Source organism: Alligator mississippiensis, chromosome 4 (genome assembly GCF_030867095.1).
Source record: "Alligator mississippiensis isolate rAllMis1 chromosome 4, rAllMis1, whole genome shotgun sequence".
Taxonomy (NCBI): Eukaryota; Metazoa; Chordata; order Crocodylia; family Alligatoridae; genus Alligator; species Alligator mississippiensis.
The window spans coordinates 165,970,390-165,997,656 of NC_081827.1; the positions used below are offsets into that span (position 1 = coordinate 165,970,390).

Consider the following 27,267-nt stretch of genomic DNA (forward strand, 5'->3'; position numbering starts at 1 on the left):
CAGCGGCTCCACGAGGGGTGTGTGATTACTGGCCCCATGTGTTTCATGGTCGGGGTAGGGGTTTGGTGCTTTTTCCATGGTCACATCTTGCCTCTCTCCAGTACAGTCTATTTGGGGTTGGTTCTCTGTAAATCAATGCATGAGAGGCTGGCTCCCTTCTGCGTCTTGCCCTGATCCGCTTCTGATCTTGGGAAACCTCTGTTGTCCCTGCTGTGCAACTGTGGAAACTTGTAGAAGAGGTCACTGTCCTGCTCACTTGTCACATGTCAGTGCCCTCAGCCAGCCCAGCGGGGACATGGGTCTGACCTAGAATCATGGCCATTGTTAAGCCAGGTCAATGATTATGCTTTCAGAAAGAAACTAAGAAAACTACCTTCCAGGAGAAAGGGATCACTGTGCCCCAATGTCATTCTCACGCTCTACAGGGTATGGAGCAACAGGGTGCCTGGGTTCTATGCCCATCTCCAGGGAATGATGGTCTAGTGGTGAGAACAGAGTCAGGACTCCTGGGTTTTTGTTTTCAGCTATGTCACATATTTAGTATGTGAGTTTGTACAAGTCGCTTCTGTCCCCTGTGCCTCAGGTTCTTTGTCTCCAAGATGGAGATGAGCATGCTGGCTTTGAGACCTAGGAGAGAAAGTCTTCTGTGCTGGTCACTGTGTTCTTTTGTACCCATGTTGGGAGGGTGAGGAGTTGATTTGCACACATGGTTCAGCAGTGGAGTCAGCAGATTTCCAGGAGTCTCTGTGCACTCCTGTCCAGCCAGGGCATGGAAAACAGCCTGTACCACTGACCTAGCCAGTTGCACACAGCCTATAATTGATCCCAGCTCTTGCCCCCTGGTTGGGATATTTAAACCAGGGGGTGACAAACACATTGGAACCAGTAGGCTAGATGAGGGTCTCTGAACCAGTCTGTGGGCCAGATTGAGCTTTGCCAGAGCCAGTGAGCAGGGCCAGTCCAGTGGGGTACTGCGGCCACTCCATTCTGGCCCCCTGTGCAATGGGCCATACAGTGCTTGTGGCATCAGGTCCAGCCTACACGCCACAGGCAGCGCAAGCTCCAGCGTGGGGCTGGCATGCACTGCACTAGACTCACAGGCTGGACCAAGTGCTTGTGGCACAAGGAGCTGGCACAGGGTATGTGTGGCACAGCCCCATCAGAGAGCTTTGTGCCCTGGCTCCAGCATGACCCAATCCACAGTTCACACCCTGAACCAATCCCCTGTGCCACAAGTAGTGCCTTGCCAAGGCACAGGTCCAACCCACATGCCAGACTCATTCCATATATCACATGTGGGCTTGATCTGAGATCCACAGGCCAGATCCAGCCCACAGGCCCTGTGTTCGACCCCTCCTGATTTAAAGGGCTCACAATGAGGTTAGTGACTAAATTCAATCTCCCTTTTAATCTGTTAATTGCACAACATCTCTCTCCCCTTCTCAGAGTGAAATGGGACTGTCCAGGCAAGCAGTACAGCACACTTGTGCTTAGAATTTGAACATGTGGCTAAATGAGGCGCTGAGTCCCCTGGGAGGCCTGTACCCCTTGTGTCCTCTCCCTGGAGAGGAGGAGGTTAACTCAGGCAGGCGCTGTGATACTGTCACCTGCTGGCTGTCATGTGTCAGGCCTGTTTTCCAATCAGGCTCCCCACAGATTCCCGGGTCTCAAACATATATTCTGGAATTGCAAACTTCATGCTTTGCTGCTGGAACGCAGCTGCCTCTGGGGCAGCATGTGGTGGCTGCCTGTGACAACAGCCCCCCTTCCTCCCCCACCCCTGCCAAAAAGCACAGGGCATCCCATCAGGAGGTTGGGGGAACAACCCATGTGAATGATGGCACTCCTCATGGGCAGTGGCTGATGTCTGTTTTACAAGTGATGTACCAGGGCTCCAAGTTCATATGTTCACCCCTTTGAAACAGAGATGGAGCTGAGGCCTGGATCCTGTTCCCAGCTCTGTCACTGCTCTGCCATGTGACTTTTCCTCTGAACTTTGCTTTCCCTTGCTGCAGAATAAGGACAATGAAATTGATGTGAAAAACTGCAGAAGAACTAGGTGTCATTATTACTGCTGACCTTGCTACAGCTCATGTAAAAACCAGTTCCAATCCTGACACATCCCTTGTCCCCATTTTACCATTAGAAGTGTAACCTTTGTGCCAAGTGCTGTTAGTAGGGAAAGGACCAGGTTCCTCTACTTAGGGAAACTTTCTGGGAAAGGTTGGATTACCACCAGCTTGAGCCTCTATCCGGAAGCCATCACCAGGATGCCTTGGAGCTGTATATCCTCACTTGCAGGCTATAAGTCCAAGTGCCATATTTTCTCACAGGCAGACAAGGTTCTTTGCATAAATGTGATATCTTTTATTAGCCCAGCTAAACTATTTAGTTGGTTTAATAAAAGTAACCATATTTACCCAAAGAACCTTGTCCACCTATGTCCTTAGACCAACATGGCTATAACCAATACACATGAAACAAGGAAGATATTTTCTCACATACATGTTTTTCCCAAAAATTGCACGCGCACCCCCACGCCACAAAATTGGTGTGCACGGTTTAAACAGGGAAACTGACTTTGACTTAGATAGACAAATCCCTGCTTTGCTTCCTGTTCCACAGTGTAGCAGCTGTTGCATTACTATTCAGGCAGCTGAGGGAATCAATTGATTTATTGGCTCATTGTTCTTCACTTCAGAGGTATTAACAACTCTCTCTCATCTTTAATGGTCTTGATGTTCCACCCATCAAGCTAAACTTTCTTAGGGTAGTCTTGCTGTCTAGCTGTTCCTAGTCTTGCTTCTCCTGTTCTATAGCCTTGGAGACTGTAATCACAGACCCACCCATGGAGATGAGACTTCTGCAGTAGCTACGGTTTCAGTGTTAGTTGAGCAGGAAATAAAGGGTGAGTTAGCTGAAGACTAGGATGTTTCCCTGCTCTATGCAGTCATAACTCTGGAAAAATATTTTCTTCTTCATTCTTCCTTTCAAAAATAAGGTGTATATTATATTCCTGTGCCTGGTGCATGTGGGAAAACACAGTATTTAAAAACAGGCTAGTTTGCAGAAAGGCAAATTAATAAAACAGCATGCGGAGATTCCCGCCAATGCCAGACCGCAGCCAGCAACACCAGCCATACCTTGTCATGCATCCAAAGGTGCATCTTAAGCCGCTCCAGAGAGGTGATACTCCCCCTCTATGCGACTTTGGTCAGGCTGCAGTTGGAGTACTGCGTCCAGTACTGGGCGCCGCACTTCAAAAGGGATGTGGCCAGCCTGGAAAGGGTTCAGAGGAGGGCCACCCGCTTGGTGAGAGGGCAGCAGGACAGGCCCTACGAGGAGAGACTGAAGGACCTGAACCTGTTCAGCCTCAGCAAGAGGAGGCTGAGGGGGGGATCTGGTGGCTGCCTACAAACTCATCAGGGGGGATCAACAGCAAATAGGTAGAGCCCTTTTCTCTCCAGCACCACCTGGGGTGATGAGGAACAATGGTAATAAGCTGATGGAGAATAGGCTTAGGTTAGAGATCAGAAGCCAATATTTTACAGTTAGGGTGGCCAAAATCTGGAACCAACTTCCCAGGGAAGTGGTCCTTGCCCCTACCTTGGGCAAATTCAAGAGGAGGTTGGATGATCACCTGTCTGGCGTCTTGTGAACCCAGCATTCATTCCTGCCTGTGGCAGGGGGTCAGGCTAGATGATCTGGTCAGGTCCCTCCTGACCCTAGCTACTATGAAACTATGAGAGACTGCTACCCCCATGGCTGTCTCAGCAACTTGTAGTTGGAGCAAGGCATCCACAGCTGATCTGAAGGTTGCAAGGCTTGGAGAAACTACCATGTCCAGATGACTAATTCCTCTCACTTATAAACATTTGAGCCCCATTCCCAATTTTAATGTTTCTAGCACCAGCATCCAGTCAGTAGAACCTCTTACTGGGTGTAATGGGCGGATCTAGGATTGTGAAAAGGGGAGTGCAGATGGTGTGGTGCATCGTCACATATAACACACTACATATTTTCTCCAGTTAAAAAGAAAAATAGCAGCTTTACTAATGTGCTAAGGACCTAGCTCTATATTATTCCATTTAACATCAGAGCAAAAACCAATAACTATAGGAATGTGCACTGCTTTGCCAGATTATATATTAAGCTTAAGAAAACCCACAACAAACCAAGCAAAAATGGTCAAAATAGTCAAAGATATTGCTTCATTAGTTCTATAGTCATTACTCATTACAACTAAATGTACATCTGTTAGTCAGATTTGTAAAACAAAATCTAGTCTTTTTGAGTGTCTTCACAATGCCTCCAATACTTCCGTGTCAGATACTTCTACACCCGAGTTAATATTACCATACCTGAATTAAGGTTTTTAGCTAGAGCTAAAAGCAGTCTAATACTATAGGGCTGTGAAATGAGAAAGACATTACCAGCAATGGCTAAGGAGCAGCTAAATTACAGAAGAAAGGATAGTATGAATAGTGGAACATCAAGGCCATTAAAAAGGAGAGAGGGTTGTTAACACCTATGGAGCAGAGAGGAATTAGCAGGAATCAGGTAGATAACGAGGCAAGAAGCCAAGAGACTCCATCAGCACTGCCTGAATAGAAATGCTGCTGCCGCTCCAAGACAGGGTTGAATTTTAAAATTTGGGTGAAGCAAGTAAAGAGGGTGCAATTATACCACTGCACCCTCCTGGATCTGCCCTTGCTGTGTACTATGGCCTTTACTACCTGAAATCCCCTACTCAGTCATCATTTTGTTAGATGCTTATGCAGGCAAGTTCAAGGTCCCTCATGCTGTCACTTCTTTCAAAACCCTCATTGGCAAAGTAGCAGCTTAGCCTCTGGTGGTTTTAGAGGCTAAGTTTCCCTCACATCAGTGAGCACACAGCGGAAGCTGCAGCTATTACAGCACTGGAAAGTAAAAAACTGAACCAAGTTCCTGTATTGCAACACCACACAGGCCGCAAAACCCTTGCTCTAAAACTCTTCCTCCCAAGGGATGGAAACAAATCATTTTTCCACCCAGTCAGCATTTTCTGTGCTGTCAACAGTCTTGTTCTCAGATGTCACATGGATGTCTAGTCCCAGCCAGCAGGGAAAGGAAAACAGGCCGGCAAAGGGAACCATGGGGGTTGTAGTTTTATAGCTTTATTTTTTTCTCTCTTAACAAAGCACCATGGCTACATGCCAAAAATATTTATGAGCATAGACACTACTGGATTTATATGTTTTAGGGCCCAGAGGTAAGGTCTTGAGATGAAAATGGCAGTTCCCACTTCTCAGAGCTGCCATCTTAGACTGTCCGCAGCCTCAGAAAAACCATAACCCAAGTGGGAAAGCTGCTCTTCACTGCCAATAACAGAAATTTTAAGCAACATAGGGCAAAGCTGGGATGCTGTAGCACAGACAAAAGGCAAGGGATGGATTCCAGGCCAGACCTGTGGCAAAAGATCCACGTGACCTCTGCATACCTAGCAGCTCTTACCAGCCCCAGGCGCTCTACCCCAGGCCTATGCAGCTGATATTCACTGGCCATTCCTTCCCTTATTAGTGGGTAGATTGTTAGTTAACTAATTACTTATGGCATAACCACTTCCGTAGCATGCGTAAGCAGGGAACATTCAAGTCCTTTGGGCACGAGACAAGGAGTTAATCATAAAAAATCCCGATACAAGGTGACAAGGACCCTGGACTCCTGGGTGCCATTCCCAGATGTCCCACTGACTTTGGGCATGCTGCTTGCTTGCAGCTGTCCTCCACACAAGCGCAAACTCCTCCAACTGCTTACTACAGGAATTTTCAACCTTTTTGGATCAATATACCCCTGGCAGCTGGACGTGGAGCGGTGTATGCCCAGCGGCCGGACACAGAGTGGGGGGCGCTAAACACGGAGCAGCGGCAGCCACCGCATGTGAGCTTCTCCTGCTCCGTGTCCAGCTCGGCTGGCAGCACCTGTGCAGCAGTGCGGGGTGGTGCGTGGCAGCTCTTTTTCCCCACCCAACCAAGCATACCCCCCTAGGGCCTTCTCCCATACCCCCAATTGACAACCCATGGTTTACTGCTTCTAGCATCTGGAAAAAGTTCCAGGCAGTGGTTTATTCATAGATCTCTGTTGGCTTCTGTTTTCATTTATTTTTCCACTAATCTCTGTGCAGCACCAGGACACCCTAGCTTCAAGCACAGACTAGGATTTCAGCCTATCAACCTGCATCAAGTGCTTTGAGATCCCTGCTGGGAGGGGCAGTGTGACATCTGTGAACCTATTCCAGCTGACTCTTGGTTTGGTGCACAGGTTATAATTGCAGGCTCTCGGCTTCCACTGCACGCATCTCACCCAAGAGCCGTGAGTCAGTGGAAAGCCAAGCTCTCAGTCAGCACAAAGGGCTCTTCCTGTTTACGTCCTACTACGTCAGGGGTTGGCCACCTCCCTAAGCCCTTACAAAGCAATGAGCTCACGGGATTTCCAACCATCAGGGAGAGAGCCCTGCTCACCTCTAACTCAGTGGTTCTCAACCTTCTCTGTACCAGGACCCATTTGTAAACATCAATGACCAGTCTCCACCCAGTGCCCCCAACTCCTAAACCATTGCCCCTGCCCCCAGGCCCGAGCCCTACCCCCAGTGTATGGGGGGGCGCTAGGGGGACATGGGGGGCCCCAAGCAGCCCCTTTCAGGCTGCAACTGCACCAGCCTGCAAAGGAAAAGCCACAGTTTACCATGTGTCTCTCCTTTAAAGGAGAACCCATTTTTAAAGTTTGTTTGAGACGCTTTCATATATTCTTGTGACCCCCTTTTGGGTCTCAACCCACAGGTTGACAAACATTGCAGTTTAACTCACAGAACTGCCTCCACCAGGACCTGCTGGAGACTTAGCTCCTGAGGGAGCAAAGCTTAGTCCAGCCCATCAGTGTGATGATGACAAGACTGATGGGAATCTGGCTACCAGGGGAATGCCCCCCACCACACACATTGAAGCAGCAGGTAATGCCCTGAAACCAGCTACCAGGTCCGATATGCTGCAAAGCACTTACCTTCTTATCACTCACCAGGTTCATGACACAGACCAAGGGACCCTGCCTTGCACCAGTTCATGGGTGCCCAGCCTATGGGTGAAGTAGAGGGTCTGCACATAAAGCACATGTTCCCCTTTGGGGCTTTGCTGGGGTTCACTCTTTGCCCTGTTCCTTGTTCATTTTCATCCTGCAGTTCTGAAACCAGATTTTGACTTGCCTTTCACTCAGGTTGAGGAGTCTGGCCACTTTGTGTCTGCAATCACTGGTGAGGTACATATTGAGCAAAAACTCCTTCTCTTGTACCAGGGTCTGGTATTTCATATAGGGCCACTGTTTTTTCCCTAGAGGAGCAGGCATTAATAATTAAATTAATAAAGAATAAATAATATCATGCATGGGCCAGATCAGGGCCATGTGCCTCCATGCTTTCATACCAGGGACTATCCATCTGTCTGCCTCTGCCCCCCACCAGAGGCATACAGCCACACACACAAAAAGAAATGCCCACTAAGTTCTGCACTCGCAGAAGAGGCCACATGAAAAGCATGGATGTTTTATGCACCCTGGTATATAAAAGTGTGGAGGCACAGGGCCCCGATCCGGCCCACACATGAGCATGTGCTAGACTTTCCAACTGTAGGTCTCCCCATAGAATCGAGAGTGGTGAAGTTTAGCACCTGCTCAAGTGTGGCCAGGATCAGGGTCTCCATGTGCGTTGCTGTATGGCTGTCTGTCCTATGAATGCAACACCTACACGGAACAAATCATGCCTCTGCAAGCATGCAGCACTGGCCGCAACTTTTTTTTTTTTTTTTTGCACAGATCTGTCCATCCTTTCCTACCAGCATATATTTCAGGGTACAAATGTATACACAGATTACTTCTGAATAAAGCCTTTAATAAATCATAGCCAAAAAAAAAAAAGAGAGACAAGTGGCAAGAAATAGCCCTGCTACAGTAAGGGCTCAAGGACTTCTTCCCTGTGATCTGGTCAGTATCATCAAGAGGGCACATGTGATCCCATCCAGGAGGGAGCAGGTTGTCCTCATGGGACATCGCACCACCAGGTGCCCATCCATCAAAGGGTCTCCAGAGCTTGGAGTGGGTTCTTGCCCATGAGGGGCTGAATTGCAGCAGGGTAAATCCCAAGCAGCAGCATACAGGAGCCTGGGGGCTCCACTTGCCTCTGCAGCAAGAACTAAAGTAAGTTCTTTAGTGGTGCCTCACCCTATACCACCCATTTGTGCCATAGCTGCATTCAGAAACCTGGACAGTCAGACCTGAGCTGAGTCAGAGTCCCTAGCTGAGTCAGAGTCTTGCCAAAGTTTGCACTGCAAATCAGGGCTACTCAATCCCTGACCTGTGAACCAGATCAGGCTCCTGGCGCTGCATCATTTGGCCCACAGGACTCCCCACAAGTATGTACGGAGCCCCCATGGGCCATGGGCTTATGTGCTAGATCAGGCACCCAGGGCAGAACAAGGCCCAGTCCTGAGGCATGGGGCTGGGTGGAGGAAGTACAGGGCCCCAGGACTCGATCTCAGCGTGTCGGGGCAATGCAGGATCCGACCCAGCCTATGGACCAGCCCCACAGGACCAAAACGTTGAGCAACACTAGTCTAAATGAACACACCCAGTGGAGAAACTGAGGCAGACATTAAACAACTGGCCCAATAACTCAAGTCTATAAGGGCTAGAACCTGAATTCAGCCCTTGTCAGTCCCAAGCTAACATCTTCACAAAACCATCTTTTCCTAGACACAGACACCCGGGCTGGGCTGTGCCCATGCGCCCCTCTGGTCTCCCACCTCTCCAACCCTAAAAGCGACACAAGCCACTCAATCCCAATGCACATCCCCTGCTTCCAGTAGTCCCAGCTGGTGGCCAGAATGAAGAAATCCTCTTTGGCTGAACGGAGGGAAAGCTCGGGCGATAAAAATAGCCGTAGAACTTTGTTTCTCTCAGCCGCTTCCTCTATTACATCAGCTTTCTTCAGTGCTGTTCGTCAGCCCCAAAAACCGACATGTTATTGTGTTGCATGCTATGCATGTTAAAAAAAAAAAAATAAATAAATAAAAAAAATACACAGCCTTGCACCCTTCCCTCCCCCTTGCACCCTTCCCTCCCATTCCTGTTACTACACCATGAAATACCCTAAGCCATTAGACTTCTGAAGGAAACTGGTCTGTAGTTAAATAGGACTGCAATTCAATTCCCAGTTCCAGGCAATCAACCCCCTCCTCCCGTCTGACTCCACCCTGTTTCTCACCCTGCAGCACAGATTTCCCACTTCCTTCTTTTACTGCCCTGTTGACTTAGACCCAAAGTTCTTCAGGTCAGGGGCTATGTCGCCCCAAGTCACTTCCAGCTCAGGCCTCAATCTTGCTATTATGATACAAATAAAGGGATTGCATTCCAAGATACCTCAATGAAATGGACTCCAGGTGACTGGGTACCACGATATCTTTATTTTAACCTCTCCTGCGAGTGTGTGTCAAAATAAAACTGCATAACTGGTCCCAACCCACACCTGCTCCCCAAGAGCTCCTTCCCAGCTGGACACTGCGAAAGATCATGGCAGAAGAGAAAGGTACTCCACCTGGGAAGGAGGAACCCCCAGCACACCTATAGGTTAGGGAGTGTCCTTCTCAGCAGCTCGGAGGCAGAGAGGGATCTTGGAGTCATAATTGACTCCAAGATGAACATGCGCCAGCAGTGTAACGAGGCCATCAACATGGCCAATCGCACCTTGTCGTGCATTAGCAGGTGCATGACTAATAGATCAAAGGAGGTGATGCTCCCCCTCTACGCGGCACTGATCAGGCCGCAGTTGGAGTACTGTGTCCAGTTTTGGGCGCTGCACTTCAAGAGGGATGCGGGGAATCTCAAGAGGGTCCAGAGGAGGGCCACTCACAGGATTAGTGGCCTTCGTGACAGACACTCCGGGGGAAGGTTGAGAGAGCTGAATCTCTTCAGCTTTCACAAGAGACGGCTGAGGGGAGATCTTGTGGCCACCTATACATTTATTAGGGGAGGTCAATGGGGAATAGGGGAAGTGCTATTTAATAAGGCGCCCCAGGGAGTGACTAGGAATAACGGGTGTAAACTAGTTGAGAGTAGATTTAGGTCAGATATTAGGAAGAAATTTTTCACAGTAAGGGTGGCCAGGATCTGGAATGGGCTTCCAAGAGAGGTGGTGCTATCACCTAGCTTGGAGGTCTTCAAGAGGAGGCTAGATAGTCACCTGGCTGGGGTCATCTGACCTCGGTCCTCTTTCCTGCCAGGGGCAGGGGATCGGACACGATCCATTGTGGTCCCTTCTGACTCTACAGTCTATGAATCTATGAAAGGGCTGTTACCGGACACTGGTCAATAGAAAAAACTACAGGATTGAGTGTTTTCCTTAAGTATTTTCATTGAACTTTCCTGCAACTAACCAGGACTCTGAATACGCCAAAGAGATGATAGACACTGCCTGAACTCTGCTCCACTGCTCTGGTTTCCAGTGTTCAGTAATAAGGCATGGGAAGTGCTCACATCACAGCCTGACGTGTAACAAATCATGAACACAGCGGGAAAAAGATACAGATTTTCCTTATGAATCAAAGGATGCCAAGACCCCAATATTCCTATAAACCTTTGGGGGCTTCTGCTTGGTGCTGGAAATAGACAAATTATTCCAATTTCAGTATAGGGTAGAGATCCCCAGTTGGGTTTGGGGCTCTGCTATGCCAGGCACTTTGAACACAGCAAGACGGTCTTTCCCAGCTCCTCCCAGGGCAGGATGCACTGCTGTGAGCTGGCCACCTCTAATGTTTAGCAATGTACAAAAATACAATATAAAATGTTTTCTAAAATGCTCCACTGCACATGTTTAGTATGCATCTGCCAGATGCTGCCCATATGTTTAAGAAACAGCTGGACACACAAGTCTACACCATACACAACACACAGCTAAAGAAAGACATTACCCCCTTACACCACCATACAGTGATCTGGGCAGCAAGTGGCAAAGCTCAGTGAAGACCAGTCCCCAGACCCTCTCTCTGCAAAGGAGGCAGTAATGCAAGCAAAGCTACGAATAGATGACAAGACAGTGATTTTTCCAAAAAATTAAATAAGGGCAGATTTAATCAGGTATAAAATACAAATGTTATAAAAATACAGAGTGGGGGATTTAAACATCATCTTGGAAACACTAAAAAGCCCCACTGGATGCCAAGGTGGGAGGCTGCAATAAGAGGGCTGGACCTCTGTGAAGGGGTTTGTGCAAATTCACAGGACAGGCATAGGTCATTAAAAGCACTTAATTGAAAAGCTTCATTATGGGGCTAGATCCAATGCTCACTGGAATCAATGGATGCCTTTGTTTTGGGCCAGGCCTGATGTCACCCCAGTTGAAAAGAATGGACTCCCCCTTGCAGTGAACTCTTGCAATACTCTGTGCTTATACAGTTTTCTTCACCCACGAACTGCAGGTCACTCTACAGAGGCAGGCACTTGCCAAGAGAAAAAACTGAGGTACAAAAGGGTTGTGCGTTTTCCCTTCAGTGCTCATCCGTAGAACCAGGCACCCTGGCCATCCTAACCACCAGCCCTGTGCTGCCTCTAGAGTGAAACTGAATCCAGATGAAACTGAACTGCTGAGTTCACACTTGAATATGCTGGAGTCTGGATTGGGCGCTGGATCCCAGTCCCAGAACATGCTGATCCAGTATTGTTCTCTCAGCTGATGATGTAACAGAACAGAATGGACCATTGCCACAGGGAACATCTGCTCCTTGTGGGTCAGAAATGGTTTCACAGTAACAGAGCTCCCCATAGACAGCTTTTCCCAAGCTTTGTTCATCTCCCCATCCCCCTCCATGCAGTTTCTTCAGCCTCAGACCAGATCCCGGTTATTGTACCAAGTTCAGGAATCAAGGCAGGCAAGCAAAAGCAGCTGAGCCCACCCTTTCCTGCTTGCATGCTAAAGTACACACGACTGTCTGGCCCTTGATTAAATAGGCTGAGGGAAAGCACCAAGTTAAGAACATCTGGTGTGCACTGTTCAAGGAATCAGCCTGAAGTCTTCAAGAGGCCACCAGCAGCAAGGCAGCAAAATCCAAACACTGTCAACATCTTGGAGACAAGTACTGCTTAAGTGCAGAGCATGGCCATGGCAGAGCATAGTGGTGCTGGGTTCAAAGTCCTGCCTTTCCCCTCTCCTTCTGCCACCCCATCTCTGAAGAGGTAAGGCATTTTCCATTTACCAGGATCTGGAGGAAAAGCAGAGGAGATGCACTTCCTTTCACAGAACCCTTAAAATCTGCATGTAGACTCTAAGGCTGCATTAAAGAACAGGGCAAAAATCCCCAGCTCTGTCCCTGCCATGCACCTCAATTTCAACCAGAGATCTCTTCTTCAGAGGTGACCTCCAACCAATCCTCTTGGAAACAGACTGGAGGAGATCCCCCTCCCCTCTGCAGATATGGATCCTGCATCCGCTCTGGAATGTAAGAGACCTTCAAGATCCAAGGCAGATCCCCATGCTTCCTCTGCAGAAGAGACTCCTTGGAGAGAGGTTCAGGAGAGAGGCTGTCTCCCCTACGAACCTGTGATCTACATGACTTTATCCATATCCAAGCCTGGTTTCGGCAGGCTTAAAAGGAAAGTCCTGGCTAAGTCTCACACGTATAAAAAAAATAAGATGCTTGAGAGTTCTGTATTGTTCCGTCATGTCTCTGGCCAGATGCATCAATTTGCCGCCACTTGAGACTTCATCCACTCCAAGCCAGCTGGCAGGCTGCACACAAGAGGGGAGAACATACATCAGTAACAATGCTCTGGATTCACAGCATCTGTCGGGCCAGCTCAGAGACAGCATCAGCCCCATGATATGCCTGGAGGAACAGACAAGGAGGAAGGGAGAAGGGAGAGGGGGAGTGGAAGTGATTGGCCAAATCACTAAGCTCTAGACCACACTGCCCACCCCCAGATCAAGAGCAGGACCCTGCATGCAACTCAAATCCCTGCTGCACACTCCCTTCCCTAGGCTGACAAAGTCACCTAGGCCAACTCATCCCCTACTTTAAAAGTTAGCCTGAGCTGTTGAAAGCCAGGCCCAGCTTCATTGTTCCACCCTGACCTACAGCTTCCATCCCAAGGACTTTTCAGGGAGCCCTTATCATTGGCAGTGCTGTGCACAAGGCAAACAAAGCTCAGGAGAGCAGGCTAGTGATCTGGCTCCTCCCCTGAGCAACAGCAATTCACAGGCTCTGGGAATTCTGCCAGGAATCAGGGCCCCATTGGCTTTGTACTATTTAAGATCCTTGAGGCAGGATCTTCTGCCGGTCGAGATGAGAGGTGCTTACACAAAGTGGGATTAACAGTTTCAGCTGAGCAGTGACTCACTGCTTGTTTCAGGCCCTCACACTCAGCCTCACACACAGTCAGCGCTACCTGTGCCCAGGTAGAGATCAACTTACATGACACACTCCAGCTTGACACATGAATCAAGTAGACCATGCCCCACACCAGCACATGGGCACAGGCTGAGTAATCACTATACCAGGGAGCTACTCAGAGGCAGCCAATGGCCACGTGCCCCCATGACTGATACTGGGAGAAGCCACGCTGAGCACATCTGACAGCACCTGAGCATCCCAGGAAAGGGTATCAATGCTTGGGGCTTTCCTCTGAAGCACTCAAAGTTCTTGGGGGAAAAAATGAAGTGACAAAGCTTCAGAACTTCTATGAGTCCCCATTTTACAGGTGGAGACACTGAATCACAGCACCTAAGTGGCTTGCCAACATGAACTCTCAACATGAGTTGAGAGCAGAACCCTCTGCTCTAACCATTGCTCCCCACTCTAACACAGAAATAGAACCCAGGAGTCCTGCCCCCCCACCTCAAATCAGCTGCATTATTGCTTTGCTTGTGTTCTGCCCTTGGGAATCTCAACTGAAACCTATGCAACTAGCTCCCTCCTTAAAGATCTTAAAGAGCACAAAGCCAACTGGACCCCTATTATAAGACAGTGAATTCCCAGAACCTGGAACTGCTACACTAGTGCCTCCTAGCTAAATGACTATCTCTTCCACACACAATACAGATGCTGAAGAGTTGGCTAGGACATTTAGACATGAGTCATCCCAAGTCAGGGGTGGGATGTGCATCCTGTCCAGAACATATGTAGAAATGTGGCTTCATCCTGTGCCCTAAGCACCTCTCTGGATGCATCAGGCAAATGTAAATACACACTGGGATTTGGGAGGGCCCTGTGCCTGAGAACCAACTGAACTCCTCATATAACTATGCCTGTGTAACCTTCCTACAGAGGCACTGCAAGGGCTGCACAGAAGTCTATATCAAAGCAAGGGAGCAAAGGAACCCATACAACCGACACTGAAACAGGCCAGGATTCCTCCAGCCAAATGTCTCAAATCCCAGAGCAAATGGAAAGAAAACAGGTAAGTCAAGCCAGAGTGGATGATTGCAGAATAACTCACTGAGGACAAAACTTCCCTTTGGGCCAGCCAATGACCTGCTAATGGCTTGACACAAGAGGATTTGTAGCCACAGACACTCATCTGTTGAATGTGACTGCTGATGTGCTGGGTCTAGTCAAAAACAGTCCTCCACTCCCCTTCGAAAATTATTTTCAAGTGATTTTGGCTGTTGGAATATGTCAATAAACCACAAGAGTCCCTCACAGGATGTGCAGTTCAGACACCTCATGCTCCTGTTCATTTCTACAGGCTGGGCTTCCTAGTCAGACTATACCTCCTATGGTGCACTGGTCTCCTGACAGATGAGATCTAGTCCAGTCGGAGGCTAGCCTAGAGAGAACAGGGCATGACACCCCCGAATGACCCCATTTCAACAGGCACTGAGGCAGCGTTTTCAAAGCAAAAAATGTTGGGTTCAAGGTTTGATTTTGCAATGAAAACAAACTTCCTGAAGGCAGACCCTTACAAAATCATTCCATCAAAACACCAATTGAGCATCAAAATCATCTTAGATAAGATCTTTCCAATCATCTCCGTGTCTCACCCTTTTCTAAATGCCTCCACATGTTCTACCTTGCTCAAAGCAGTGGCAGAGTCCCACAGGACATATCAGAAAGCAGGAGGGGTACTGGTCACTGCCTCAGCACAGTCAGTCAGCTCAGGAGCTTACTTACCCTTCCCCTGTAAGGGCGCAGCAGCCTTGGATGTGCCATGGGTGGTCCTTGATGGAGCTGAGCATTAAGAACCTGGAGATCTCCGAGGCTGTCATTGAATTCTTCACGTCCTGCTTGTTGGCAAATATCAAGACAGCTGCATTCCGCAAGTCCTGGGGAAGGAAACGCAGCGCTTAAACTCCATACCTGCATTTAGCCCTATTCCCTTCTAACATCTCAGAGCCGGACAGTTCTTAAGGACAGGAAAGCAGTTCTGGGGGTGCCATCAGGAAGACAGATAAATTTTCAGTGAAGGGAGCAAAATCTTGAGGCACCATCCTCTGACTGTCAGGGGAAAGTTTCCTGCCATCGGGGTCATGCTTGGGGGATATTAGTGGCTCTGTGACTCCTCCAGTCTTCCCTAAAGTGACAGTACCAGGTACCACAGCAACAAAGTATGTAGAAGGTACCACACTAGCTTGGTTTCATAATGCAGTCATTGGATGGCAGTCCCAGCTCAGCCTGCCAGCACCACATAGGTTCCTGACTATACTGGAAAGACTGGCATAGTTGTTAGAGGTGCTGGAGTTGACCACAAAAGGGATTTCAAAGGCCTTGTCAGAGCGATGTACTGATGCTAGTTATGAGCGTCAAATATCCATACCCATTCAGTGCCCTAGCCACTGCACTGACAACCAGGAGATCTGGGCTACCGTCTCAGCACTGCCACTAGACATCAGACAAGTCCATCCCCTTGTTTTTCTTGCCAACCTCCATCTGGTCTATTCAGACTGGCAGCTTCTCAGGGAGAGTAATACAGCCCCAGTACAAGGGAGCCCTGATCTTCATCAGGGAGGACCTCTTGGCCATCTCACACAATAAGCTGCAGCACTAACACAACTTCAGAACCCCGTTCTGAAGCAATCCCTGCTCACAGGGGGAGGGGAGATTCTGACACTACTGTATTCCCCCCCCCCCCCCCCCAAGTCCTTGGTCTTTCTGTTGCAAAACAGACATTAGTGAACTTAAAAACTGGGTTTGGGCTTGGGCTTGACAGACTCATTCCACATGTGCCATGGAGCCACCAAATAAGAGATCAAAACGCTACTGTACAATCCATCAGCTCTGATGTGGGTATTTTGAAGTCCCTGATCGCAGCAGAGACAGCTCACGCGTGTCTTTATACGCAGGGGAACAAGTGCAAGGGCAGGACCCCAGGGTTACTAGAACTGAAGCTACCTACATAAAGTAGGCCAAGCATCTGACAGCAAATGCAGTGCATTCACTTGCAAATATGATGCAATGGTATTGCTCCTGATCAGCATGCAGGACACCAGCACAAACCACTAAACCGGAGGTACTTGGCTCCGTGCACTGTGGTGGGATGCAGCTGCCAACTCACCTCGTGTGCCAGCATCTTGTACAGCTCCTCTTTCGTCACAGTCAGCCTCTCACGGTCAGTGCTGTCAATCACCAGGATGACAAACTACAAGGGGGAGAGGGGGAGATGTCAATCAAACACTTTCCACATTGAAGTCCCAGGCCAGGTCAGAACTGCTGGCAGAACTAATAGCTGATAATATCCTTTGGCCCAGCAAATCTCCCCTGCTGGTACCTCACACAAAAAACATCTTGCGTCTAGACAGGGAAGTCCTATGGAAGACTGGGGAGCTGGCCTTGCATCAGATATAACAGGGAAATGAGAGAATAGGTAGTCTTTTGGTTAAGGGTTTGGACTCCAGACATCTGTGTTTCGTGCCTAACTGCCACAGACTCCCTGTGCAACCTTGGTCAAGTCCCCTAGTCTCCCTTTGGCTCAGTTATATCTAAAGTGGGAACAATCCTCTTGTCCCCATTGTCTGGTCTACTTATTGCACAGATCTTTTGATGCAGTGGCAGCTGAACTGTATAGATTCAGTATAATGAAACTCCAGTATCAGCTACAGCCTCTGAGCCTTACTGGAACACAGGAACATGGAACAGGAAGCAACTGGCCACATCAGAGTCTAGCTCCTTGTGATCAGACTGAACCACAGCCACATTCCAAGGAACACCTTAACTTCCCAGTACAGCCCATCCTTAAACACCAAGAACATTGTTCTGTGTTTGTGCCAAGCTCCTCAGGATGGTAGTAGTACCTCAACTAGCTGCTGTGGCAATACAAACTGACTGTATGACACCAAAACCCAGACTGCAGAACCCTTGGACAATTAACTGCAATCTTAACCTCTTTAAGCTTCAGATTGGTGTCTGGGCAAGATCTATTCTGAATCAAAAAACAACACACACAGGAGAGGGCGGGAAAACAGACACAAAGAAATTCCAGAACGAGTTATGTCAAGAATGTTGGCTGGGCACAAAGGACAACAAACGTGTCTGAGCGTGGATCCCCGCCTTTCTCTGCACTGCCAAAATCTTTGGGAGTTCTTACCAGAGTGATTTCCCCAACCCTGCCTTGCCTGTTATAATAGTCTGATCCTTTTCCAAACCAAAATTTGGGACTTCTGAGGAAACAGCTCTGTTCAAAAAGAAACCTTCAGGCTAGATCCTTCAGCCCCCAGGCCCATACCCCCCAATTCTCACTTGTTCCCTGTCGTGCCAGAGTAAGGCAACATCCTTTTGCTCCCACCTGCTTCCTGACCTCCTTAAAGGGGCAGCACAACAGTCATTTAAGCACTGTGCTCCAAAATGTACAACCCAAGGAATTACAGCGTTACGCACCAGCATAACTTTGCGCATAAAACATATGACTGTGCATAACTGCATAATATTGCATAATTCCCTCAGCTGTAGCTGGCGAGTGGGAAGGGGAGCTCCTGCCTGCAGGAGAAGCAAGTGGGTGGGTGTGGGCCACCCTGCCACATGCCCCCATCTCATGGTGCACAGCTCCTGGCACCAGCAGCAGTAGCAGCCACCACTGCCGGTGGCGGGCTGTCAGGGCGCTCCTGGCCAGGACAGGCAGAGCCCCTGGTGGTACACAGCTGCAGCTGAGTGCCTGGGGCTACACATGGCTCCCGCCTACAGTGTTGCAATCCCCACATGCTGGTATGGAGCCAGCCTGGTCTGCCCCAAAAGCACAGGCCAGCAGGTCAAACCGGGCCAGGCCCATGCCACCACATGCAGTCATTTGGATTTGCTTGAGCCGTGCCCATCAGGGGGACTCTGCCTGCTGCAGCCAGGAGAGCCCTGAGGGTTTGCCAGAAGCAAGGACTGTGTGTGTGTGTGTGTGTGTGTGTGTGTGTGTGTGTGTGTGTGTGTGTGTGTGTGTGTTGGGGGGGGGGGGGAAGGGGGTGCTGTGACAAGGAAGCCCACACCCATCCACAAACCTCCCACACCCAACACCTTTGCAACCCCCCACACGTCCCCAACCACGCTCCACACACAAATACCTGCATATATTTCTAAAGAAGGCTCAAGTAGTGTTATATTTAGTTTAATTTGTAAAAAGAATAAATACAATTAATTTTGCATAATTTTTGAGTTTCTGTCCATAAATTCCCCTGGGACGTAAAAATGGGCCTGAGCTAACTTTACTCACATGAGCCCCCATTAATTTCAATGGCCACAATCAGCTTTGCAAGGTCCCCAGTTGATTTTCCAAAAGAAGCCTCAGGGACTCAAGTGTTTAGAGACAAATGACACGCAAAGGGATTCAGGCTCATTTAAGCAGCTCAGCCTGCTTTACTACACAAACAGGTGGCAAGTATCAGAGACAAATGAGCCCACAGCCAGCAGATATGCCCCCTAGGTAAACCACTGCCATTATCCATAGAAAAACCATTTTCAACCCATGAGGATCCAGGACAAAGGGTCTGTGATTTCAAGATGGGACATGGCATGACAAAGTATGTTGGGCTGTTAACAGCCTCTTGCTATGAAATGGGAAGAGCATCTAACCCACTTGGCTAGGGCCTGTGTAAAGGCACCAATGGCCATCAGAGCTTCTTTGTCCATTAAGGTTCAGCTGAACTAGCAGAATGCAGTCCAGTTCAATGCACTTATATGCAGAGCAGGCTCAGCACCCAATGCTGGGGTGCTGCAGATCAGGAGTAATGTGTATAGGCACAGGATTGTAGAGTGCAAGGCCTGGGGTAATACAGCAGGGTTAGTGCTAAAGGGTGCTGGCAAAGTTGTGTTGACACCAAGGATTAAAGCAGGGGCTCATGGGCAGGATTAAGGTGCATCAGTACAGTTGGTGGATCCTCAGAGACAGGACAACAAGGGCAAGGGCTGGGGACCAGCACTGTACCATCAGTGGAAATGCAAGAGAAGCTCTAAAGCCAGGACAGTGGGAGGCTGCAGTTTGGGGTTGAGAGGCATCAGGAGCCAGGGCTGGGAGCTGTAGGCCAGTATGAGGTGCAACTGCTCTGTGGTGCTGAGGGCATCTTCAGTAGAGCATGCACCTGCTCATCACCCCTCTTCAGCAACTCTTCCCCACTATAGCCTCCAAAAATTTCAGAGTTGCCCAGCTTTTCCAAGCATATCTACAAAGCCCAGAGTGAAAGGCCAGTCCAGTCTAGGAAGGGAGCAAGACAAGATGTCTCTACACCCAGCATAATCCACCACTGTCCCCACTGTTTCAATGCAAGCCACGGCTCCTGTCCTCATTACCTCTGTGTTGGAGTAATAAGTGTTCCATGTGGACCGCAGCGTCTCCTGCCCCCCAATGTCCCACATCAGAAAGTGGGTCTTTCGCAGGATGATCTCTTCCACATTACTGCCAATGGTGGGAGATGTGTGCACAACTTCGTTCATCAGACTGGCAAGAGAGACAGAGATCAGATATTACAACTGGCCTGTGCACTGCCCCAAGGGCACCCCCGAGGCTGCCTTCACCAATCAAAATCAAGGCACTAGGAAGCATGCCTCAACAGGAAGCGAATGCTTCTGGAGGGGACTGAAGGCAGGAGGGTCCCATGGGTGAGGCACTGAACACACAGATACACACACCCTGGACACCTGGGTACAATCCTTGGCTCTCAGAGACCCCTCATGGACCTCAGGCAAAAGGCTTCATCTCTGATCATGTGGAGATGGCCATTCTTCCACCCCCAGGGCTTTGTCTTCTCTTTTGGGTCACAACATCCAAGGAGGTATGCAGTTCGGGTCCCCACATCTCGAAAAGGATGTAGTAGGACTAGAAAAGGTACAGGGAAGGACAAAATGATCTGGGGCATGGAGCAGTTGCCATACCAGAAAAGACTAAAAAAGGCTGGAAGTCTTCAGTTTGGAAAGAAGGCTGAGGAGGGGTAGGATAGAGGTCTAATAAAATTATGAAGGGTTTAGACCAAGCAAAGAGCGAACTGCTGTTCACCAAGTCCCAAAATGCTAGAATGAAGATGTAAGTACCCATTAAAACTAGTAGATAATAGGTTTAAAACTAGCAAAAGAAAATATTTTTTATGCAATGCATAGTTAGCTTCTGGAATTCATTGCCACAGGAGGTGGTGGAGGCAGATAGCATAGCCAGGTCCAAAAAGGGACTGGATAAATTCATGGAGGATAGATCTATTAAAGGCTATTGAACATAATGGTTGGAGATGTTTTCACTGGCATTTCTAAACTAGTAAGTGGTGGGTGCCAGGAAAGGTACTAAAATAAGGGATAGGTCACCACTTTAGAGAGATCCAGTTCAATGCTCTCTCTCTATAGCATCCACTTCTGCCACTGTCAGAGACAGAATACTAGGCTAAATGGACCACTTGTCTGAATTGGTGTGACACTTATGTCCTCTGAGCAGGAACTGACACCCCTGGGTTTGTGCAGCACCCAGCACAATGACTTCCCAGTCTCTGCTGGGTGTCCAGGTCTAAGAAAGAAACCACTTCAAGGGAAATCTGAGGCCTTGCTTCCTGCAAGAATCTGAAGACCACTGCCAAAGGCAGAGAAATCAGTGCCTCCCATTCTGCTAAGGCCCTTTCACAGCAGGGGGAAGGTGATTAGATCTAGCAAGAGGGCTCCTCAGGGACCCATTCATCTCTTGCCCCACCCTCAGAGAGCTGTTTGAATATGAATGGGAGGGAATACTCACAACTGATAGAGGATGGTGGTCTTCCCAGCATTGTCCAGGCCTACAATTATCACCTTGTGCTCTGCAGAACAAAGGAGGGAAAGGATCAGGGCTTAGAGAACCAGAGAAGCCCAACAGATGCAGCCATCTGATGGCAGGACCCTGCCAGGTGGCAGCTTTTATCATCCACAGCTTCCAGGGAGGGGGAAAACAGGCATGTTCTCCAACTCTGAGGAACGTTAAGCTAAGGCCACCTTGAAAGCAATATGGCCCAGTTCTCAGATTCAGGTTGGGGCTAGTTGAGCAGCAAGGGCACAGAACTTGCATGCAGAGAGGGATGATCCTCTACGGCTCTGTGCCCCCGCTTCCTCTTTCACAAGACCACCCCAATAGTAACTTTCATTGTTTGAGGAAAGGAAGATGGTCACACATCCATTGTTAGGACACTAGCTAAGGGCTCAGGAGACCTGGGTACCAGGCCCAGCTCTACCACAGACTTCCAGGGTGACCTTGGGCAAGTTCCTTAGCTTCTCAATAGAACATGGGTAAATTCCTGTCTCCTAGAGGACTGCGAGGATAAATACATTAACGACTGCAGGGCACTTTGGGGACTACAGGACCCGAGGCCAGGTAAGTGCCCTAAATGTGCCAGCGCAGGGACGTTTACAGAGATCCCAAGTGATTTTGATCCCAGGACAAATCAAGCAGAACAACAAACAGGCCAAGCAGCCCTGTATGCTGGAAAGAGGGGCTGGCTTGGAATGTGAGGCATGTCTGGAAACACAATGCACTCTGGCACGCTCTGATCATCTCCTATTTCCCTCTGTGCTACTGACACCCAACTGCTCTGCAGGGCCCCTCATGTTCTTTCCACTGCCCTCAAACACAGTGCTGCTGGGACCCCTGCCCTGAGCAAAGGCAGACAGCTCCAGGACAAAATTCCTGCACTGTGCCGGCAAAGCAGTCAGCTGAGGGCATGCGGAGGAGAGAGGGGATTTACCTCAGAGCCTCAGCTCTGGGTCAGGGCACTAAGTTGGCAGGGAGGAGGAGCTGCCACTTCAGACTGCCAGCCACACTGGGTGTGGGAGGAAAGGCCTTTTGCAAAGACCAGTGGCTCTGAAATGCACCTCATTTTAGACAGGAACAAACAGTCTGGCAGCGACATCCATGCAAGCATAAAAATAAATTCCTGGGGGCAGGGAGAGACCCTGAGTAGGGGGAAGGAAACCAGCCATCTGCCTGTCTCTGTGTCCAGACAAGTCACAATTAAAGGAAGCCGGTTTCTCCTCAGACACAAGCCCTCTCTGCCTCTCACAATGTGCTCCAGGGCAGCATTGTCTCCAGAGACATTTCTCAGAGCTCTGGCCAGAAGTCTGCCTCCTCTGCCCAGACTTCGAGAGTCTGGCTCAGGGTGGGCATCCAGTTCCAGGCCCAAAAGGCTTCCTTTCTCACCCCAGGGGCAGGAAAGCCAGTGCTCCTGGTAGCAGAGCCTCAACTAGGCTGGGGGAGAAGCCCAGTGCCTCCCCCACCCCCACCAGCAGGGAACCCCACCAGCTGCACTCCCTGCCCAAGCACCGAGCCCAGGGCCTGGTGCAGAGCTCAGCACCCCCCTCTGCGCCCTCCCCAGCACCGAGAAGTGCTGAGCAGAGAGGATCTTCCCTGCCCGGGGCAGATCCCAAGGGGCTTTGGGGAGGGTGGGGGGGAAGGAAAGCCAAGCTACTGCCTGAAGATCCCAAGCGCCAGGAGGCAGCCCCAGAGCCCAAAGCCTCCGCCCTGCCCCAGTGGCAGCCCCAGGCGGCGGGGCGGGGGCAGAAGGGGAACAGGGGTCTCCCAGCAGAGCTGCCCCTTTGATCTCTCCCGGATCAGCAGGCAACTAACTTTCATCTGGGGCTCAGCTCGGCCCCGGCACCACAGACATCCCCCCCAGCAGCCCCCATCTCCTGCATGCACCCGCTGCCCCAGCCCGGAGCGCCCCGGGCCCAGCCTCCCCGGGGTGGGGGCAGGGGCTCCCGATGCAACCCCCCTGGGCTCCGCTACACCCCTGAAGAGCGAGGGGCGCCGGGTCCTTACCCTGGTTCCCAAAAATGCCCATCAGCTTGGCCAGGAGCTGCCCCATTGCGCCGTGCCACACAACCGCCCCCGCCGCCCGCAGCGGACTGAACCGAGGGCTGGCGCCCGGCCCCTTACATAGATATCCTTCGGTGACGTAAGCAGGGGGTGGCCCCGCCCCCTCAAAGACCCCGCCCCTGAGGGATTCCAATACGCTGCGCTCCCCGAGTGATGCGTCACCGGAGTGGGCGGAGCCTCGGAGTGGCAGGTGGTAGACCCGCAGGGGTCCCCCCAGCCCTGTCCTCTAGGGGCCCAGCGCAGAGGCCAAGGCCAAGCAAGCTTTGGGGTGCAGGATCCCGCACTGCATCTGGGTGTCTCTCCAGCCTTATTGGAAGGGGCCAGTTCCAGAGGGTTTGGGACTTGTGTCCATTTACCCATTTAGGAGTGAATGGGAATGGCCCCACCTGATTGCATGTGGGCCCCCTCTTTGCATCCCCCTGCTCTTTCTAGCCTTAGGCTGGAGCTCTCTGGGGCCACTGTATTCTGTTCTGTGTCTGTCGTCAGAGGCAGCAGTCCCTCCAGTGGAGGATAATCTCTACCATGGCTCATTGATGGGTCTTGAGGTGACTGAAGAGTCCAATCCTTGAGCTGCAGATCTGCTTGCAGAAGTTGCAGGTCTTTCCACAGGGGAGAGTAGGCTGCAGCCTGGGATTCATCTCCTTTTCCTTCCTCCACTCTCCCTTCCCTGCTTTAAGGGCAAGACACTTTACCTCGAAATGGGCTACCACTTGGTTGAGGTTGTGACGCCACTGGAGTTGCTTAGCAGCCAGCTCCTCCCAGCTCTTGATGTTGGCATCTGTTTTCTTGAGGTGTGCCTTCACTTTCCGTTCCAGGCATCGCTGGAGCCCTCAGCCCTCCCTGGAAATCCTAATCTGTTCTGCACTGAACAGAAGAATACTACAAAAATCTCCCCACCAGCCACCATCACCTTTCCCCCCGTGATCATCCCAGTTGCAAGGCAGTCCAGGGATTTTACCCTAAGAAAGACACCCATGATTCAGATTTTCAGAACCTCTGATGGCCAGAAATATAGCCCACACCTCTGCCTGGATCTGTCTCTCTCACAAGGGTTCTCTTGCATGTTGCTTCTAGATGGGTCAGCAAAGCTTGGCATAGGAGTTTTTTTACCCAAAGGTAGAAGGTCCTGGGCAGTGTTACCCAAATTACAGGTAACCTTGTGGATAAGCTACTGATTAAAGGCAGAACAGGCTTACAGCCCAACCTTTTATTTGCTTTCACTTTAAAACATGAAAACATCCCAAAGTCTATCTGACTCCTTGTGACAGCACAACATAGATTCTCACCTATACCAGCTGGGGAGACTTGAGAGGTGGGAGGAGGGCCACACACAGATTGGAAGCAGGTTTTCTTGAATTTGCGAAGTGCTCCAAATTTCCCAGCAGCCTATGCTCTTTATAGATGGTTTGGAGCCATTTATAGATGGTTGGTTTTAATATTCTAATAAATTATCTCTGATTGGTTTTATTTAATTTTCTTTGTTTCAGTGAAACTTTTGGAACTGGACTGAATCAGATCTCTTGTGGATTTGGAAGGTACCAATTATTTGGGATTTATATCCTTGGGAAAGAGGAAGGGTTTCTTATCTCCTCTCCTTTCCCATTGTGGAATCTGCTTTGTTTCATCTTTAGTGTATGGTCTTTTCTGACAAGGCTGTTTTTGTTTTTACAAATTATCTAAGCAGTTTAACAAAAATATATCTATTATAGTAAAATAAAATAACATATAATACATATGGTGACATCAGTCACTACTACTACTATTTTAAGACAAGGCTATGATACAATGGATATGGATTATTTAATGCATGGTCTTCCCTTTTCTCCTTTCAGGCCTTCTGCTTTGTTTAATTGTGTTTGATGGCTTCCTTTACTTGCTGACCAAGTTAGTTGTCACATATGCAAAGATTCACACTGTGATCACTCAGAAACAGGCTTTGGGCCTTCTGCTTAGCAACACTTCTGCAGCTTAGCCTAGGCCCCTTGAAAATGGACAAGGCTGGCAACAACAGCATGAAAATCAAATTAAATCCCTTTGCATGACTGGTGGGAGAGGAAAGTTGCTTGGTTTTGCAGATGGCCCAGTCCAGTTTTTACTTAGTGGGAACTCATGCAGCTAAAATAAGATTTTGAAACCAAAACTATGGTAGCAAACATCTGGGAGAAACACCTACCCAGAAAACCCCTGGGGACTGACCCACACAGCTGCTCCCTGTCAGCAAATAATTTAACAGCAGTACAAATATTGGGAACCAAGCCAGGCTTCCCTTTAATGTTCCCTGGATTCCAGGTCCTTTGCTGACAGATTGGGCTTTGAACTTTCATCCACCTTCCCTCTTTTTTTACAAAATCCAGCACAGTCTGAGGCCTGGAAGAGGGGAGTTAAAATCCACAGCAAAGGGAAACAGCGTGGGAGCGTGTCCTCCTCCAGCCTGCAAAAAGCTGGCATTTCTAGTGGGAAAATCTGTCTGGGGCAATGTTTTTCTTCACCATTCATGGGCAAATTACTATAAATAAATAGGCTGAGGGGAGGGAATAGCATTTATTATTTCCACTTCAGCAGGATTTAGTCCAAACTCAGAGATCAGAACCTCAGCGTGCCTTGCACACATACAGAGTGAGAGTCAGCACAGGAAGGATTGCTATCACACAGTTTTAAAAGCACTCATTCCTACTACTAAACTAAGTAGGAATATGATCTTCAATGGTATTTATTCCCCCAATCTGTTTATAACAAGGTGTTTGCTGCAGTGAGAGAGATGACCAGAAAATGAAACGGACTAAACAAAAGTGAAACTGGTGTCAGGGCTATGAAGGGGGTGAGGTATGGAAAGGGAATGAATCAGAGCTTGGTTAGGAAAAGAGTGCGAGCAGATTTTTATTTTTAAACTATCTTGCAAGTTAATAATTACACAAATTAAGAATTTGTCTTATTGATATGATTGAAGGATACTCATCCACATTCACCCCTTCTCATCCGTAAATCTCAAACCATTGTAACTAACATAGGGGATAAATATTAGCCACATATTACAGATATGAAAGTCTGGCAGAGAGAGTAGATGGGACATACCGAAAATTGCATAAGAGGGCAGGAACTCCTGCCCCCCAGAACAGAATTTAAGCCTTCTGACTCCAAACCTGATCTCTACTCTGTCATCCACATCATCTCCCTCATTACCTCATATTATTAAATGCAGAGGGGGCACATCTCCACATGCAGGGGCATGCGCTTGCAGTGACAAAAATGTACTTTTTGGTGCTGTGCACACCCATGCACATGTGCTTTGGTGTGGGGCAAAATTCCCTGCTTCAGGGAAACTGCCATTTCCCCACTCCTCCCAGTTCCTGGTGTGCTGGAGGAGCTGGGGCAGAACTAGAGGAGGGGAGACACTTTGGCTGGCAGCCAGTATCTCCCAGGAGGAGCGAGCTTCTGTGTCTGCCAGCTCAGGTTCCTGCCGCCAGGGCCATCCTGTTGGGGGATGGGGGTGAATTGTGGCGACCAGCCCAGGCCCTGCACTTTGGGGGCTCTGCAAAGACACTCACCCCCCCACCCCACTGCTGAATCCACTGCTGGCTTCTTCACATCTGGGTGTGCAAGGTCGTGGCTGATTTGCCCCAGGCTGATTTGCCCCAGACCCTTCACCCTGCTTGGGTCACTCTGCCTGTAGCATGTGCCATACCACTTTTTCCATGGTGATTTTTTTGGTACTGGAATTTACCAGTAGGAAATTTTGATCCCACGCTGCAAATTTGCAGGACAGGGCATGTTTTAATGTGCCAGGCACACAGTTTGTGGCACAGCAAAGAGGTGTGCGATGCCACAAACCACATGTGCCTGCACATTTGGATCCAGCCAGGGGGTCCCTTTAACTATATGGGTTTGTACCTCAAAGAGAGATTTCCTTCAGTTTTGAAGCTCAAAAAAAGAATATGTCGAAATTGTTAATATTTTTAAAGGAAACCT

At 49.3% G+C, this 27,267-nt stretch overlaps 1 protein-coding gene across 1 annotated transcript; it reads right to left on the reverse strand.

Moving 5' to 3' along the window:
• Window positions 1-11,117: 11,117 nt before the first annotated feature.
• On the reverse strand, window positions 11,118-23,341 carry ARL5C (ADP ribosylation factor like GTPase 5C). Its single transcript, XM_006274986.4, has 6 exons — window positions 23,245-23,341; window positions 21,196-21,256; window positions 19,776-19,923; window positions 16,567-16,650; window positions 15,186-15,337; window positions 11,118-12,805 (listed from the first exon to the last, which is right to left on the reverse strand). The coding sequence occupies exons 1-6, from the start codon at window positions 23,288-23,290 to the stop codon at window positions 12,757-12,759; spliced, it is 540 nt and encodes a 179-aa protein (XP_006275048.1). The 5' UTR covers window positions 23,291-23,341; the 3' UTR covers window positions 11,118-12,756.
• Window positions 23,342-27,267: the final 3,926 nt, after the last annotated feature.